Source organism: Peromyscus maniculatus, chromosome 14 (genome assembly GCF_049852395.1).
Source record: "Peromyscus maniculatus bairdii isolate BWxNUB_F1_BW_parent chromosome 14, HU_Pman_BW_mat_3.1, whole genome shotgun sequence".
NCBI classification, from domain to species: domain Eukaryota; kingdom Metazoa; phylum Chordata; class Mammalia; order Rodentia; family Cricetidae; genus Peromyscus; species Peromyscus maniculatus.
The window spans coordinates 37,605,646-37,624,289 of record NC_134865.1 but is presented as its reverse complement, the minus strand read 5'-3'; the positions used below and the strand labels follow the sequence as shown (position 1 = coordinate 37,624,289).

General features: G+C 46.5%; 1 protein-coding gene across 1 annotated transcript in view; it reads right to left on the bottom strand.

The window, feature by feature from the left end:
• The window catches only part of Cdhr3 (cadherin related family member 3), an 88,675-nt gene extending 72,143 nt beyond the window's left edge, over positions 1–16,532 (bottom strand). The window contains exons 1-2 of the mRNA XM_076550524.1: positions 16,401–16,532; positions 9,707–9,909 (exon numbers count right to left, since the gene is read on the bottom strand). Coding sequence (XP_076406639.1) covers positions 9,707–9,909; positions 16,401–16,446 — 249 coding nt within the window. The 5' untranslated portion in view covers positions 16,447–16,532. The remainder of the gene's footprint in view (positions 1–9,706; positions 9,910–16,400) is intronic.
• Between the last annotated feature and the right edge of the window lie 2,112 nt (positions 16,533–18,644).

Genomic DNA, 18,644 nt, shown 5'->3' with positions numbered 1-18,644 from the left:
CTACACTCACTGTCAGAGGCAGCTCCTCTTCTGCCTTAGTCCTTCCAACATAAGCCCGACCCCAGGACACTTCTCAGAAGGCACTCCTGTGGGTGATGGATGCTGCTTTTCATAGAAAAAAGCAAAACTACTCCAGAGACATTCTGGTGTGTTCACTGGAGATGGAAAGCCACAGAATTGAATACCTACCACACTTAGCACCAGACACCTGGACAGGTACCTTAGCTACCCTGGACACAGCTCCTACAAGCCCAGGCACATTTCTGTGGGTTAGTTATTCCCTAAAATGCTTGTGTTGAAATGGAATGACCAGTGTTCCATCACTGGCTGATGTGAGCTAACCAGTAAGAGGCGGTGGATGGTGAGCAAACCATTCTCCTGAGCGAATCAGTGCTTCAATCTGGAGAGTGGGCTGCCACAGAGCCAAGCCAGCTTCCCAGGGCTTCCTCCTTTAATGGTCTCACCCTCGTCCTTGTCCCCTCACCGCGGTGTGTTGGCCACGCTCTTCTGCAGCTAGAGGGCCCTGGCCAGGTACCAGCACCTTGACTTTGGACACCCAGCCTCCAGAACAGGAAAAATCACTTTCCTTTCTTCATGTTTCCCAGCCTACAGCGTGCTGTTACAGGAGTAGACGTCAGAGTGAACAGACATCCAGGGTTAATCTCCTTCTCTCCTGTCCCTTCCTCCCTGTCTTCCTCTCCGTCTTCTTTTGTATTAGTGAGGACTGAGCCCAGAACCTCACAATACTAGGCTGATACTCTACCCCTGGACTCTACCCCTAGCTGAAACATTGTATTTCTTCTAGAACTTTGGCTGCTAATGCCAGGACACTTAACATCACCTGATGAAAGCACTTGGCTCTGGGCCGTTACTCTGCTGAACTTCCATGTGACCCCAGGGGAGTAGCTGTTCCCCTGCCTTTGTTGCCACGTGGCTACAACTCAGTGAGCCAGCCCTGGGCTAGGTGAGCTGCTGACACTTTGTAACAGAGGTGAGGGTCAGGAGGGAGGAGAGTTTGCTGTAAGCTATCTCTATTTAGAGAGGGCTGCATGGAGGGCTGCATGGAGGAGGTGGCAGTTATCAGGTTTGCTCTTGCAAGATCTAGACTGGTTACAAGAAGAGACGGTAGCCACAGGTGCGAATGTGCACAGTGGAGGAGGGCAGGGTGGAGGGTGGTCTGGCGTCTGCAGAGAGCCTGTCTGTCTGTGTATACGCCCCATAGCCACTTATCCAGAGCTGGGCTGTCTGCGCTGTCTATGGACGGTGAGGCAGACTAGCACATTGTGGGGCGTTTACCCACCACCCCCACAGCTTCCCAGAGTTTTCTTGAGTGTGAGCAGCAGGAAATATTAGATAGAAGGATTTATAGCGGAGAATGTTGCGGAGATAAACAGATAGAAAATAAAGGATAGCCTCGAGAGGGCCTGGAACCTATTCCAACTGGCCCCCGACTGTCTCTGGTCCAGGGTTTTTATAGAGACGCCAAGGGGTGGAGCAAAAGACCTCCTCCCCCAGCACAGCCAAGTGCAGGCCATCTCAGACACCTGCACTCAGGCCCGTGGTCCTGATCATCCTCTATTTGGACCTGCTGGGTAAAGCCACGAGGAACCCCAGAACGGGCTCCCACAGGTCCCCCCTTCTTAATATATAAAAAAATAACTATTAATGGCTTACAGCAATCTCCATAGCTGTTACACCTCCCAGTATGGGAGTAGAGGATGATATAGATGGCATTTCTCTTTTGAATTAGGTCCAAGGTGACCACAGCAGTCTTAGCTGCCTCAAGCCCTTTCTAAACCAAAACTCTTAAGGCGACTACAAACTTAAAGAATCCCTTAGCTTCAACTTTACCATTAACAGGTTAACATAAATATTGCTATACATAGTCACAATTCTCTCAATCTTACAACTCAAAGCAAACTCTTCACAGAACCATTAGAATTAGCATATATGGTGCTATATATAGTTAACAATTTTCTCCGTCTTACAACTTTAACTCACTCATTTGAATTTTCTTGTTAACAGAACATAGGAAAAACTTCGATGTATTCACATCAAACTTAAACATTTTCTTAACTCCACAAAACCAGGGTGCATTAATATCAATAGGTTTCTGCGAACATAATTCAATCTCATAACTCCTCCTTTTCTTTATAATTTTTTAAACAAAGTCTCAAACCTAGTTAGAGGAACCCAAACTTATCTGTTTGAACAGTTCCATTTGTAACACAAAACCAGTTCCATAAGTAATTCCATTTTTACATAAACAGTTCCACAAAACAATTCATAAATCTCCAGTTAATAAAGCATATACGCATACACAAAATTGCATCTTGATTCTAAGTAGAAATACATTTCTTCATTTAAACAGTTCCATTTTTAACCCAATTCCAGAAAACCGTTCCTAGGTCATTACTATAAGTAAGCTCAAAATTGTCCCATTGCAATGAAATCTCTATTGTTCATTTCATTTAAGTACCAAAATTCAAATGATAAATATTGGTACTAGCCTTCCAAATTTGAAGAAATCCATAACCAAAATCTTTTTGTAATTTTATCTCATTTTAAGTTCAAAAAGTTCAAACAAGGAATAAATTCTGGTATCAGACTTTCACTTCCAAATATGAAGAGACGTTTTTCAACCAAAACTTTTTGCAGTTAATTTTTGTTCAAACAAGCGTCTCTGCAACTTTTGTTCTCACAGACAGACCTTTTTAGTATAGTAATATTTTAAATCGCACCGTTTTTGCTGTTAGCTCAGGTTTTTCTGTGCTGCGTTGATATTCCATGGATCTCAGCCGCGGATGCCTTGTGCTGGTTCTGGCCTCCGCCATACTTAGCTTCTTAGCAGCTTCTGGAGCTTTTGAAATCATTTAGACTGCCTACTTTGCAGTCTACTAGGACACTATCTCCTGTGTCTCAGGTGTTTTCACCATATACATTAATAGACTCACACTTAACATTTACACTTTTTCACAAACTCACATATAACACTTTTTTTGCCTTGCAAAGCATTTAGACTCATATTCAACATTTACACGTTTTTACAAACTCATATACAACATATTAACATCTACTTATTTATACTTTATAGAACTACTTTAGCAAATATATTTCCTATTAATTCTTATATTCATTCCATCTTATTTCTTATTTAAACTTACATTTACAACTAGCATCTTACAAGCTTATTACTACATGTCTTAAGACTACCTTAGATACTTCTTACAAGCTTATATTCTTAAAGGAACTCTATAGATCTATTTTACAAACTTATATAGGCTACCATTAGCATATATCTAACTTAGCAAACACCTAAAGATTTCTTAACACAGATATAACAAGACAGAATTTCTACAAACTCACATATCTTATTTTCATTTTTCTACTTCTTACTCTTAATTATTATCACTATCTCTATTATAAAGATTTTCTTAACTAGACAGGAAATACGTACATCATTTCTAAAGTTTACAGTTTATAGTTAGCTTTGTTATAAAGCACTGGGATTTAGTGAGTGTTATTATAGAGTTGTGATACTTGTTGCTAGGGGATTGTAACATTCTCAGGACAAAGCCACACTCCAAAGTTGCCAGTTCTCTCAGCCTTTCCGGACCAGCAGAGATGCACTGTCAGCGGTAGACAGTTTTTAACTAGAGGCTGTCCCCCCTTCACGCAAATTCATATTAGCTCCCCAAAGAACTTCAACTCAAACAAACGTTTCTATCACAGCAGTACTTTTGTTTGTTCTACTGAAAAACTTTACTTCACACTGAGGGTGAAATCACCATATTTAGCTGCTGTAAAGCTCTTCGCCAAAAACTGCACAGCTATTAGGTGGTATTTTAAGGATTTTAAAGTGACTTGTTTGCTCTTATAGGTAGCTTTTTGTCATCCAACTGCCGTAAAAACTTTGCACAGCTATTAGGGTAAATAAGGCATTTTACCAACGGCGCCCCAAACCGCGAAGCACCTAGTTCCATATCCTTTCAATTTTTCATTGGAACTGACACTTAAACTCTTAGATGATTTTCCTCCTTATTCTTTTTAAAGGCTGTATTTTAAGTTCACCATGAACATATTTTTGAGCTGACAAAAGTGTTTCAGGGCAATGTCGCCATCTTTAGCGAAAAAACTACATTTCCCAGAATGCATTTCCCTTATCAGTCCATAATAATATCAGTCCCATATATCATTTCCCATAGTTCTTATCGGGTTTGAGAGTCAACTGGTTCTCTTTTACCAGACTTGCTTACAAATTCTTGCCCGGGAGGTTTGAACAAAGTTTTTCGCTTTTGCAACGGGCGATTTGAACAAGCACTTTACATTTTTAGCTATGGGACATTGGGAGGTTTCTAGTCTCCTCAGTTGGCTTCAACAGGTGTCTCTCCTTCAGTTGACACTGGCCCCCAGATCAGAAACACGCCTGTCTCGTTAGCCGGCATTGAGGCTGGCATTTCTGATAGCAACTTTCCTCGGGGCTTGTGTTTGTTTTAGCCAGTCAGTGAAAAACAAGATCATTTACAACAGCTTTTCCATAGCTCCTTCAGAGATTTTCTCCCACTGATTTATCTCATTTTGCTTGCTCCTTCCTTCCCCAGATGCAGAGCTTCAGCTATCTGCGGCTCTGTACCTCTGCTAGCTGCCTTTGGAGGTAGGGGCTTTTTTTCTCCCCCCGAATCTGCCTCAAATTCTAGCAGCTTTGTCAGGTCATGCATTTTCTGGGGAGGATTATGTCCCTTTCTCTGTTTCTTCAGAGTCTTTCTCCCAGAAAGTATCCAGTTTGGTCTCAGTTTATCCCCTCTACCCCAGAAACAGTTTCCAACACTACAGTGGCGGCTTTCTCTGCTACTGAAGGTAGGGGTTTTCTGTCTGTTTCTGTTTTCAGGGTCTATGGTTTGCGTACAGACTGAAAAATCTAACAAGGGAGGTTTTTGCCATTTCTAAACTCCCATTAGGACAGGTGTTTTGCCTCATCAGGCCTTTACCTGGCCCAGTCCCCCAGTGGGTTGCATTTGCTTGTCTGGGTGCTCAAGGACAGAGCTTATGCCAGAGGCAATCACCCCTTAGGGCTACACTCCCTCATCTCATCGGGAGTCAGTTGAAACAAAGCTTTCTCAAAGAGATGCTTTCTCTGACAGAAAAGAAAGCTTTATTCCTGGATAGTTCTGTTCTGCCCTGGCTGGGCTCTTTCCCCAGACAGCGTTCTGACTCAGCAGCACGACTGCTTCAGACACAGTTCAGCTTTACTCTTTTCCCAGACAAGTCCTTTCTCTGATAGGAAAGCTTTTTCTCAGATTTCTTTTTGCAGCTGTGGACCTATCAACCCGGGACTTGTAGGAAAGCACGCGACTGTGCCGTTCCCACAGGCTTTAGCTTTGTTTGTTCATTAGCAATCTTCCCCTGGGTCCTGCACCTTCCTGCCTCAGCTCTGTGCTCCAGGAAGTTTACAACGCAGGAACCCTAGTATCCCCGAAATGCACTCCAACTCAGAGACGCTGGCCAGTCACCTCTGGGTTTTTGGTCACAAGCGAGGATACAATGCTAACAGTTTGCATTGCTTCAGGGGATCTTTGCATTAGGGCGATTAGGAGCTCCTTTTCATTCTGAAATGCTCACTCAAAACCTTTGCTGCCTCAGCTCAGCCGTAACTGTGGAGCTTGACTATTTTGCTTTTCTCAGGTCAAGTTTCCTGCCCTTTTTGGGCTCTCTGTAGCTCGTCACCCACACTCTCCCCAAGCGTTTCCCTCAGGGTACTCTGACCCACTGTCTTTTACTAGCTTGAAGAGACAGAGCTTAGAAGGGGTTTTTAGAAACTTGTCCTTGCCTCCTGCATTGCAGGGATGATTTTTAGAGCTTGAAAGAGAACTTAGAGGTTTTGCTGTCTTAAGTTTGTTGTTTTCCCTTAGAGCTAATCACAGGTGGTCCCCATACTAATATCTTCAGGTGATTCTAATTTTTGTCCTTCTGAGAGAGTTAAAGGCTTTAGTTTTTAAGTTTAAGAGCTTTTGAGAAAGATTAAGGCTTTTTAGAGAGATTTTTCCCCAAATTTTCCAAGAAAAGCTTTATAGTTTAAGAGAGATTTCCCCCCAGGATAAAGACCAACTTTTCCCAAAACTTCCCAACTTTAAACTTTGACTTCTTGCACCCCCATTTTTGCCTCAGGGAGAAATTACTTTCTCCTGCCGCTTGGATTTGGCATTTCAGCTGTCCCCAGGTCAAAGGCTTCCATAGGAAACTTTCTTCCCCATAAGCTCAAAGAAGAGCTTTTTTACTACCCGTAAAGCCCAAAGAAAGATTTTTTCCCCAGTTTGCTTTCAAAGCCCCCAAAGTTAGAAAATTGAAGAGTTTTTCTGTCTAGTTGCCTTACTTATTTTTTCCTACACAATCTTATACTTCTAAGTTTTTCCTAAACTATATTACTACCCTATATCTTATACTTATCACAGATAGAAATTGAGAAAGGGATAGAAGATAGAAAATTTTGACAGAAGAGAATTTCGCTGCAGCATCGGACATCCTTCCAGTCCGCTTTCCTTTTCTCTCGAGGATAAAACGCCTGCCTTCCCAAAAAATATATATAAAAATATATATATATTCCATAACACCGGCATGCCTTTCCACTGGCAGGGCTGACTCAGCACTTTCACCAAAAACTCTGTAATAAAACTATTATTTTCCTTTATCTTTAGTCCCTATTACTTTGTCTTAAGTCCGTGTTCATTTGTCTTTAGTCCCCCCTTTTTTGTTCCTTTTTTCTTTAGTCCCTTTTTTCCCTTCTTTAGTTCCTTTTTTTCCCCTTTTTTTCTTTAGTCCCTTTTTTTCTTTAGTCCCTTTTTTTCTTTAGTCCCTTTTTTTCTTTAGTCCCTTTTTTTCTTTAGTCCCTGTTCGGGCGCCATTCTGTGGGGCGTTTACCCACCACCCCCACAGCTTCCCAGAGTTTTCTTGAGTGTGAGCAGCAGGAAATATTAGATAGAAGGATTTATAGCGGAGAATGTTGCGGAGATAAACAGATAGAAAATAAAGGATAGCCTCGAGAGGGCCTGGAACCTATTCCAACTGGCCCCCGACTGTCTCTGGTCCAGGGTTTTTATAGAGACGCCAAGGGGTGGAGCAAAAGACCTCCTCCCCCAGCACAGCCAAGTGCAGGCCATCTCAGACACCTGCACTCAGGCCCGTGGTCCTGATCATCCTCTATTTGGACCTGCTGGGTAAAGCCACGAGGAACCCCAGAACGGGCTCCCACAGCACATCATAAGCAAAGACTCTGAACCAAACTAACTGACTTCAAAGCTCAATTTCCCATTATGTAGCTTTCCATGCCTCAGTCTTACCATCTGCAATACAAGGATAAAGTAACACCTGCTTCATAAGGTCGTCCTGGAGCTTGAATGAGCTAACTCAGGGGCTGTGCCCAGCACCATCTGGCACTAAGAACCCTGTGCAAAGGTTGACTTCATCCCTGGGTAGTGGAAACTGCTTGGGGAGTACACATCCACCTGTCCAGCAGACACAGTCCAGTGCCTCCTTATACACCAACTTCCTGCTCAGGCTGGAGCCTCCTTTATGTCCTGTTAGACGGATCCTGTCCTTCCACATCACCTATTGCTGCTTCCTTCTCTTTGGAACTAGCTGGGACTCTCTACAGGAGGCAAGTAGACTTCTCACAAGCACCCAAAGTTTGCATCTTAGAACAAAAAGAATCATGCGGCTACCAGCAGAAATGGGAAAACTGTCTGGTCTCACCAGTGCTTACAATGTTTGTGGATCTGCCCCTTGCCAAGCCATTTTGGTGTTTTATTCGTCACGATAACTGTAGATGGGCAAACATCACTCCATTTCACATACAGGGTGGCCGAGTCAGGGGAGGGAAGGGAGGAGGGAAGGGGGAGGGAAGGGGGAGGGGAGGGCTCTCCTGAGGCACCAGGTGGGAGTGGGGGGGCTTCAGTTTAGCTACAGAATTCTGGGGTAAAATCGTAAGTTTGGCTTTGTGTATGTGGGCCTCAGCATCATCCTGAGCAAAGCTGAGCAAAGTTTTGGGCCCATAGCTCTCAGAACAGTTAACAGGACAAGAGAGAGGTCAGGCTGAGCCTGGAAGATGAAAGAGAGGACAGCACTGGCCTCCACAGGACCTTGGAGAGCTCCTGGGCGGCTGCTGGGTCCTACCTGCTGCCCTCTCCTGCCTGGGTGGCTCAGAGCTATCCTTAGAGACTCTCATCCAGGAGACCATCGCCCCCCCCTCCGGGGGGGGGGAGATCACTAGGCCTATAGGGCCAAGGAGACTCTCTGCTTGGCAGTAGTGGGGTCTACTTGTGAATTAACAGCTCAATTAAATATGTTTTGTTTTGTTTTTTAATGAGATCTCCAGAGCTAGATGACCTGGTTCCCAGTCACAGTCAGCTACATATTAGCTATGCAAGCTAAGACAAACAACTCAGTCTTTCTGTGCTTCAGTTTTCCTCGTCTGTGGAGCCATGGTACCTTGAAGATTTCAAGAGCAGGAGTGAGTGTGAGATTCATTTTCAGTGGTGTCCAGAACACAGCTGTACTCTGTAAGTGTGAGCAGTCGGCAGGACTTAGGGAAGAGACTGGCAGCAGCTACCCAATGCAGGCCATAAGCTAAGAATGGATAGGCAGGGCAGCTGAGTCCTGGAGCCAGCATCTGGGTCCTGGGAACTTCCGTGGGATGATGATGTGAAGATTGACTGAACCCATCCCAGAGTGGAGAGACACTGGGCTCCGCCTCAGGGAAGGGGTTCAACAGGGCAGCTGTAGGCCCTGACCTTGCTCTCTTTGGAGCTCCCCTAGTAATGCAGAGGATGCGCTACATTTAAGAACAGCAGTATGGCTGGTTGGTGGTGGCACATGCCTTTAATCCCAGGACTCAGGAGGCAGAGCCAGGCGGATCTTTGTGAGTTCGAGGCCAGACTGGTCTACAGAGCAAGATCTAGGACAGGCACCAAAACTACACAGAGAAACCATGTCTCAAAAAACAAACAAACAAACAAACAAACAAACAAACAAGAACACCAGTATGGACCCCATGGAAGCAACTAAGTCTAGACTAGGCAGGCTTGAGCCCAGTATGTCCCACAAGGACCCAAGGGACCCATGGCAGAGCTGGCTCTAAGTTCAGGAGGCTGCCAGACCTGTTGAGTAAGGGGACTGAGGAGGAGAATGCTGAAGGCCAGAGAGTCCAGACCCTGGATCCTAAAGATGTCCTCAGGCAGGCTCTCCCTAGGGGGATGTGACAACTTTGGAAAAAACTCAAATGACAAGCTAGACAACAGAGCAACCATGGCGTGACACATGAGTGCAAATATTTGGGTCTGAGGCATCTGAAAGGAAACGTGCTCATTGCGGATCTAGACACTGAGACTTCTGCTTACACGTGGGTGTGTCTTTCATATTAAATATACTTGCTCTTTCAGACTGTCCTCTAAAAAAGTCACAGAGTCACAGCAGAGTAGACACCCTAGATTCAAGGTCACCAACAACTCAACATGTCAAGATTCACCTCCTCCCTTCCAAAGAACAGGGTGGGCCAGTGCACACTACCACCCAGTAACATGTGAGGTCAGAACGTTCAAGGCAACTGCAGAAGAAGAGAAGGAAAGGCCGAGGAAGCTGGGCATCTAGCACAGGGGCTCTGGAGTCCTGTGCGTATCTTCTTACAGACACGGGGCACGAGTCAGAGGCAGCTCACCTCAAAGTTGGTCCCTGATAGTCTGTTCACCCTGAAGGCTTCAGTGAAGGGTCTTGGGTTGACCACCATGGGAAATCCTGGCATCACAGGTGACAATGATACTGATAAATTCACGGAAAACTCATGCACCAAAGTTGCAGGTGGAGCATTCTCTGGCACGTTGCTGGTGGCGGGCAGGTGGATCAGGTGCAGAGCTTCTCCTCCTGCAGATTTAGACAGAGACGAGATGGCATAAACACCAAGCGGTTGGCTGGAAACAGAGGTTTCTTTGCTTGGTCTGTGACTTCATTTCATGGCAACAAAGGGGGCTGGTCATTACCCAAGATGGAATGCTTTCTAGACACTGGAAGTGAAAACATGAGGTCTTCTGGGAGCCAAGGAAACAGCCAGACCAAACAGCCATGAAATCTGCTGCCGCTGGGGAACAAAGGCTCTGGTTCTCCCTCCTCCCTCCCAGCCTCGGAAGAGCCGGAAAAGAACCACTTAAAAGCCTTAGTGTGGTAATGATGCTCTCTCTTGCAGGTCTTAGTGTGGTAATGATGTCCTCTCTCTTGCAAGGGCCCAGAAGATTGTGGAAGCTTATTTTCCTTCTCGAGGCAGTGTTGGATTCATGAGGTCATCTGAGAATTGAGTGTGCATGACTAGAGAACTCCAGAATAGTGGGGAATTTCTCCTCAGCCATTAACAATGTCAAGGACAATGAATGGTCTGTTGCTGGAGGCTGTTTGGGGGCATCCTGTGGAGGATCAGTCAGTGTGATTAATACTAATTTCACAGAGGAGTCAGGAGGGCACATGGATTGCTTTGGGTTTCACTAGAGAGGGAATTTTATAATTTAAGAGAGAATGTGCAAGCCGGGGCGGTGGTGGCGCACGCCTTTAATCCCAGCACTCGGGAGGCAGAGCCAGGTGGATCTCTGTGAGTTCGAGGCCAGCCTGAACTACCAAGTGAGTCCCAGGAAAGGCGCAAAGCTACACAGAGAAACCCTGTCTCGAAAAACCAAAAAAAAAAAAGAGAGAGAGAATGTGCTTCTCCCAGGAAATACTGGGGGCCATTCTAAGGTCCCCATGATATTGTGCCAGACTTGGCCACAGCAGAAGCCATATTCCCTCATGTTTTTTATAATCTTGCTAACTATAGTGGGCTGGGGCTGTGTGGTGGTTTGGATAGGAATGGCCCCTACAGACTCAGGTGTTTGAATGCTTGACCCACTATGAGTGGGACTATTAGGAGGTGTGGCCTTGTTGGAGTAGGTGTGGCCTTGTTGGAGGAAGTGTGTCCCAAGGCACCCAGCTCAAAGTGATGTGCCAGTGGTGACCAGCCAAGTTGTAGCAAAGAGAAGGTCGCAGGCTCAAGGCCAACTCTTCTTCCCAAGACACCTCATTTCCATCCTATGGCTGGTCTTCTAGAAGGTTCTTTCAGAGTCTGGTGAGCAGGCAAGAGGCTTTAATGGAATTTGACTTTCACATGTGTCTTAATTAAGAATCAAATTAGGGTTGCTGGCATCTAACACATGGACAATGAAGAGGCCTGTGGAGATGGATCAGCAGACACAAGGCCAGCTGCGACATCTTGATGCATGAAGCACTGTTTCCCATGAATCACAGCCTTTCTAGGAATGCACCTCTGGGGCCTCCTCCTGAGCCAGTGTTGAGACGGTTAAAGCCTTCCTAGCTTCCGTTAGTGGCAGAAAGCTGACCACCCTGGGCCCCCAGCACTGAGTGGTAAGGCATGGCCTGCTTCTCTAAATCACAGCTCTGCTTTTGAGATACAAAACAGCCCTCACCTGAAACTGTACCAGCAAATATTCCTTCAGGGACCAGTAAGATGGGAGCGATGGGCCAAGATGCTTGCCATGCAGGCCTGATGCCCTGAGCCCAATCCCTGGAACCCATGTAGAGGTGGAGGGTGAGAACTGATATGTAGAGGTCAGAGGACAACTTTGTGGAGTTAGTTCTCTAACATCCACGTGCATGCCATGGCATACCCCACCATATGCACACTAGTAATAAATACACAAACAAGTAGTCCTTGGTTTTCTCCATTAATCAAAGAGTGTGGAGGAAAATGCTGCTGTGGAGCAGAGATTTGAAAAGAAAACCTTCAGTTTCACTACTGCTTAACCGTGTGACTGGGTTGAACCCTGATCTTCTGTGGGACTCCAGTGTCAACTCTCTTGTGTCACTGGTGCTACCCAAATGGCTGCTAATCGGGGCTCTCTTGCTAAGAGACACCCACAGGAGCCTAATGACAAAATCTGCAAATCTACAGCTTGTTTCAGAAAAAAAAAAAAAAAAGTACTGTAGAGCAAAAATACAAAGGAGACTCATCATGCGGAAGGCTGCTCTTAACAAAAGGTCCAGAGCCAGGGCCAGGCTCCTGTGGTCACCTTTTTCCCAAGGGCTTTGGAATGAAGCACTTTCTTGGATTATGAACCACTGATGCATGCACAAATACTGTCTTGGCCCATTTTGTGGTGCAATAACAGAATACCACCAATCAGGCAATTTATAGACTATGAGTTTCTTTGGGTTATTCTTATGCATGCTGGGAGATCCTAATTGAGGATTTGTACATGGTGAGGTCCTCTGGCTGCTCCATAGTATGACCTCTTAAAATGAGAAAGGGCCTAGCTTGCTGTTTGTTTGAGATAGGATTTTGTTTTGCAGCCCAGGCTATCCTGGAATTCACTGTGTAGCCCAGGCTGACCTCAAATTCGTGACACTTCTCCAGTAGGACAGAGAAGAAAAGACTTGGTCCTCAGTGTTGATTCTGACCATCACATCAGCTGGTAGTTATGAAGAAAAGGCTGTGTTGGTCTGGGAGCCTCACTCTGCTGTTGCCCTGCGGAGAGCATCTCCTAATACCACAGAGGTGGCAACATGGGGAGGAGAGCTGCGAGAAAAGCCCTTCTGAGACCTGCTCTGAAGAGAAGAGACATCTGCAATCCCTGTGGATGTCACACATACCACAGAAAGACTTTCTGGAAATTGACTCTCTTCTTGAATTTTCAAACGATGTGAATGAGAGCATTAAGAGCTGCTTCATGGGCTGGAGGGATGGTCCAGCAGGTAGAGCATTTGCCGCACAAGCCTGCTCTCTGAGTTCTAGGACCCGCAGAAAGGTGGAAAGAGGGGACTGACTCCACAAAGTGGGCCTCTGGCCTTCACATGTGTGCTGTGGTTCACTCCCCACCCCAATACCACACACACATAATGATAATTAATAAATATTTTTTAGGCGAGGCAGTGGTAGCACATGCCTTTAATCCCAGCACTCAGGAGGCATAGTCAGACAGATCTCTGTAAGTTTAAGGCCAGCTTGATCTACAGAACAAGTTCCAGGATAGCCAGGGCTACACAGAGAAACTCTGTCTTGAAAAACCAATAATAATAATAATAATAATAATAATAATAATAATAATAATAATTTTAAAGCAGCTATGGGACTGGAGGGGTAGTTCAGACACTAAGAGCACTAATTGCTCTTCCAGAGGACCCAGGATTGATTCTCACCGCCTATGTGACTGATAATAATCATTTGTATCTCCAATTCCAGGAAATCTGACACTGTCTGGGCTCTGTGGACACCACATGCACATAATGTACAGACATACATGCAAGTAACCCCCCCACACACACACACACTCCAAAAAAGATTTTTAAGTGACAGATATACCTAGTTTCATAAGAGGAATGAAATACCGAACCTCAGGCCTTTTCTGATTTTCTCACACTGTCTAGCAAAGGTTCAAGCCCAGCTGATAGGATCAGGGAGCTTCCTCAAGACATCCGTGATTTCCCCAGCCTGGTGCTCATGGAAAAAACTCTGGTCCAGGGGCCTGCTGCTGTTTGTGTTCACATCAGACTTCTAGACTCCAAGGAAGTCCTTCACTCCCCAGTGCCCCCGGCATGCTTCATTTCCATGGGGAGCACAAAAGCTTTTCTAAAAGAGTAGAGAGCTTCCATACACCCCAGGTTTAAGTACCCTGGGTCCTCTGGCTGGTGAAGAAGATGTGGGCCTGTGGTGCTTACGGAGTGCAAAGGCTTTGTTCTCGGCTCTTCCCCGTGGATACAGTCAGGAGTTTGTCTCCTTCCTGTTCTCTGGGGATTTCCTTTGTAAGTCATTGTCAGTACTGCACGTGATAGTTTCCCAAACAGAAACTTCCATTTTCCCTCATCTTGGTAAGAAATGGGGGGAACAGAAGCTGAGTCAAACACAGGTAAGAAGTAGGCAGAAGATCTGAAGCTCGACATTTGGTGAAGGTTCACCAGTAAATGTGAAAGACACAGGCACACCTGCACCAGACTCTGAAAAGATGACGATCAACTCAATTAAATATATACTGGATGCCAACGTGATCGTGGGGGCCCACAGGGCACTAAGACATTGTTGGGCTGGCATTACAGTTGCAGACAGTTAAGAGACAGCTCAGACACTTCAGAGGAGAGTCACGGAGCTCATGTCAGCTTGTTGGGCACCTGGGCATTGTACTGCGCTGTCGGCATAGAAAACACAGAGGGGCAAGGGCCCTTCTGGGGTGCAGTGGGAAGAGGGTCTGTGATGAACCAGAGCAAGTGGGAGGGATCTAGGGCATGGCAAGGCCTGATATTAGGGCCTGAGAAATAAAAGAGGAGGCTGTTTTGCTTTCTTTGGGGCCCCTTCATGCTGAAGGCAGGTGCACATTGTCTGCCCTCACACCCAGAATCCCTCAGACCTCTACAGTTTAGAGTGACCATTGTGGTCAGGTTCTCGGACTCACAAAAGATGAGAGACAGTCAGACCACATCACAGAAGTCCATCCACAGGTAGGTCTTGACCATGGTGGAAAATGAGTGATTCAGCATGGGGTCGACTAGGCCAGAAGAGATTTCTGGTAGGAAATCCCAAGCACCCAAGGACTTGCAAGCCTGTGCGATTTGTTTATTCCCCCATCTGAAGACAGCATTCCAAATGAGAGTGTTCAAGCGAAACCTGCTCCCTGCATCCCATCTGACTTCACTGCTCCCTGGGGACAACAAATGTCACCTCCCAACTCAAACAGTTATAGCTCAAAAAATCGTATTTCTGGAGAACCTTCAAATGTTTACCTCAAGTAGGCACCTGGACAGTCCATGGTGTGCTTTAACTCTGTAGCTCTGCCCTACACAGGCTAAAGCCTCAGGCGAAGTGCTCTCAATATGAGGAAGCCCAGTTATTTTTTTTTATTAGCAGGTCGGAGAAGAAAATCAAATGTTCATTTTTATGGATCTTGAAAAAGCATTTTGATTTAAAAATCCATTTTGATTTAGAACTAATAATCCAGATAAAACCATCTCCTAAATGTAGAAAACATTTCTGCCTTACACCAAAAGCTAGCATCCTGCCTGGGGTACAGAAACAGAAACATACATTTTCCTCATTAGTTATAAATGGTCAGGAAGGACGGGTTGGCAATTAGATAAGAGAAAGAAACGGCACATAGAACAATCAGAGCAAGGACTACCAATGTTCATTCTCTTCAGTCCAGCAAAGTACATTCGATTAAAGGGGAAACCTTTAAAAAGAGTAAGATCAGTCGTTAACCAGCATCTGTACATTGTATGACAGTAAGCTAAAGGATAAAAGGGAAGAGAAGATTTTTATCTACAAATGGAGAGAAAGAAAAATAACCACACAAATAACTGAAGTCCTGTAAATAACAACATAAAGGAAACTAACTGGCCCCTGAGGGAAGCAAAGGAGGATTTGAGCAAATACCTAGAACTCTGATTAGGGGACTCAGCAGAGTAAATCATCACACTACCTTTTACTAAGCATTTCCTATGTTCTAGGTCCTTCTCTGAGTGTTTCACCATGTAACTCACCAAAGATGTAAATTACCCCTAAATTAACCTGCAAATTAATGTGAGTGAATTCTATTTATTATGCATATATTACTTATTCAAATTATAAATTTAATTTAAAAAGCTTAATTTCAATAATCCAAACTGAAGGTATTCTTTAAAATTATACAAGATTCTTGGGGGCTTAGGGGTTGGGAGCACTGGCTGCTCTTCTGGGGGACTCGGGTTCAATTCTCAGTATTTATATGGCAGCTCACGGCTGTCTGTAGCTCCAGTTCCAGGGGACCTGACACCTTCACGCAGATATACATGTAGGCAAAATACTGACGCACATAAAATAAATAAACCTTTACAAAATAATAATAACACAAGATTCCTGGAGCTCTTGAATGGGGGAGAGAGTGCGGAAGAGTCAGGTGAGTCTTGGCCCTTTATCAGAAGGACTGGCCTTGGCTCACAGCTCCGCAGCTGACCCCCATATCTGTTTCCCTGCGGGAGGGTTTGCCAAGTGCAATGCCTGGAAGAAGGACAAATTGTCACAAAGACTGACTTGATATCAGAACACAGCTAGGCTCTGAGAAACATTTTCCCAACCCGAGTTCTCAGAAAGACTCCTTGCCAGGCCAGTCACAGCAGAGTGAGGCCTGGACAAGCCTGGGCTCTCTGTGGTTTTCTAAGTGCATCCGCTCCAGGACCCCTGGCCCCAGGATGCAGGCCACCCCAGAGTGGCTGCCTTTCGCTCTTCACGGCCGAGAGACCCTCACAGGAGTGCAGGCTCACAATGGCCACGTCCTCTCTGGGGGCATTCTCACAAAATGGTGTCCAGCAAAGCAAGCAGACCAAGTAGCTTTACAGCGTGGAGCTCCTACCTGAGGTGACCCCCAGGAGAGCAAGGACAATGACTGCCCCCTGCATACTGGACGGCTCCTGTGTGTATGGCTATCCAGGCCCTTCATCCAATGTTCTGGCCCACATCTACTCCAGATACCACAGTCGTCCTTCCCCTCGTGACCTGGTTGCCAGGCAGGAAATCAAACAGGCTTTGGTGGTAACTAAAGGAGACTATAAACACTGCGGTCTGTTTGTTCCTTGACCTACTTGTGTGATAACCTGCTACCAGACAGGCCGGCTAGCCCATCCTAGTTAGCCTGAGGTCTGTTCCCAAAGTCCTCATCCATATATCTCCACCGAGAACTCACGGGAAGTCAGAAGAGCAGAAAGTGACATGCTGAGTCGGTGGTCAAAGCTGCATGTCCCTGTCATTATGAACACGGGGTCTGTTGTCATTTGCCCAATCAGGGCTTCAGGTGAGGACGTCTGCACTGATCTGAACTGAGGAGCAGGACTCAGACCTGCAACTCACTGAAACTCATTCTCAAGACAATGGCCAGGAGCTGGGTCCAGACATCTCCGTAAAGCAGACACCCGGCGACGGTGCCCTTTGACCCTGTGTTAGTTGCTTTGCTTGTGGCTGTAATAAAACAGCTCAAGGAAGGGAAGCTGAGGGAGCAGCCTTCGGGGGGAAGAGGCTTAGGCAGCAGCAGCAGGCAGCTGGCATGCTGCAGCGGCACAGCTCACAAACATCCCCGAGGTGAGTGTCCTAGGTTAACCATCTCAGACGCCATCCCCCACCACGGCTCCCCTAGAGCCCACAGGCCGGCTGAAGAACATTGGCGCTGGGCTTCTGCCCACTAGGAAGTGGTGTGCCCCTTTACAGCATTTCCATGGCTGTTGCAGCACTGTGCCGAGGCACAAGGAGAGGTGGGTGAATCTTCACAGCCTGGCTCCACGTTCACTCAGAAAAGAGGGGTAATTTGCAGGCTCAGGGGAGATGGCTGAGGAGCAGTAGAAGAGTAATTGTGTCAGTGGAAGAACCATCTCCTCCATCCATTCCCCCACAACAGGTACCTGCCTGCTGTAGGGAAGGGATGCCCCAGGAGCCCCAGATGTGGAAGGGTTGGCTAAACCCTCTGTCAGGGATGGAAGGGGGGTGGAGGATCCCAGGTACTCTGAAGCACAGGCTAACATACATGCAGACTGGGTCGGCCTGAGAAGTCATAAGAGGTGACAGGCTGTGAGCAGGCAGTTAGGGAGAGGGCCTGGTCCCTCGTCCTTTCTCTCTGCCCAAGCTTCCCCGCAAACCTGTATGGAGGAGAGGAGCTGGGAGGAGCCGTGTGGTTTGCCCAGTCCCAGCACCAGCTGCGCCAGCCTCTGAGAGGAAGAGTGGAAGATAGAGAGGAGACTTAGATTTAGATTTGTAGGAGCTGAACGGTGCTGGCCATCAGTAGCAGCGTGCTAAGGGACAAGACAGTGAGATTCAAGCCTCACATTTGCAATTCCAGCACTCAGGAGGCTAAGGCAGGGAGACTGACAGCCTGGGCTACATAGTGAGTTTGGAGCTAGCATGGGCTACAGAGGAAGCTACTGCTCCGAAGCCAGATGAGAGAGAGAAGGATGTGGAGGGAAAGGGGAAAGAAAGACCATGCAACAGAAGTCTGTTTTAACAGCGAGGAGAGGGAGACTGGAAGTATCTCAGTTCACTGAGAAGAAGCTGCTGGTGAGCAGCAATCCCTCCCGGGCTGGGGAGGCCAAGGCTCAGATACAGTTAGTGCTCTCCTCGGAAACCCAGGACCACAAGGCCGACTCCTCCCCTCCCACGGTCTCCAAGGTGCTCTGTGTCCCTGCCCTGGCTCCAGACACAGCCTCCTCCGAGGCCCTCAGTGCATCCTCCAGGCTTTCAGGCTCATTTCACAAGAGCTTGCATCTGATCCTTCACTTTGCTGCTAAAATCACAAACCATTAGCTAACTGTCCCTGGATAAAGCAGGAAGATTTGGAATGCAAGTCTAGACGCTTCCGTTTGAAGTAGCTAAATGGTAAAAATCATAGCCTCTGCTGTGTGTCCTTAGGCAAATTACCTAACCTTTCAGATCTCAATTCTACCTATGCCTACCTGGAAATCAGGGAAAGTAAGTCCTGCAATCCAGTATTTCCGCAGCAGTGAATGAGACAAGGCAGAGCAACCGAGCGTAGAGCCGTGAGTTCAGAGCACACCCAGCAGTGGTCTACCCCAGAGGGACACCTGCAGGGCCAGCAAGGGAGACACAGGCGTGC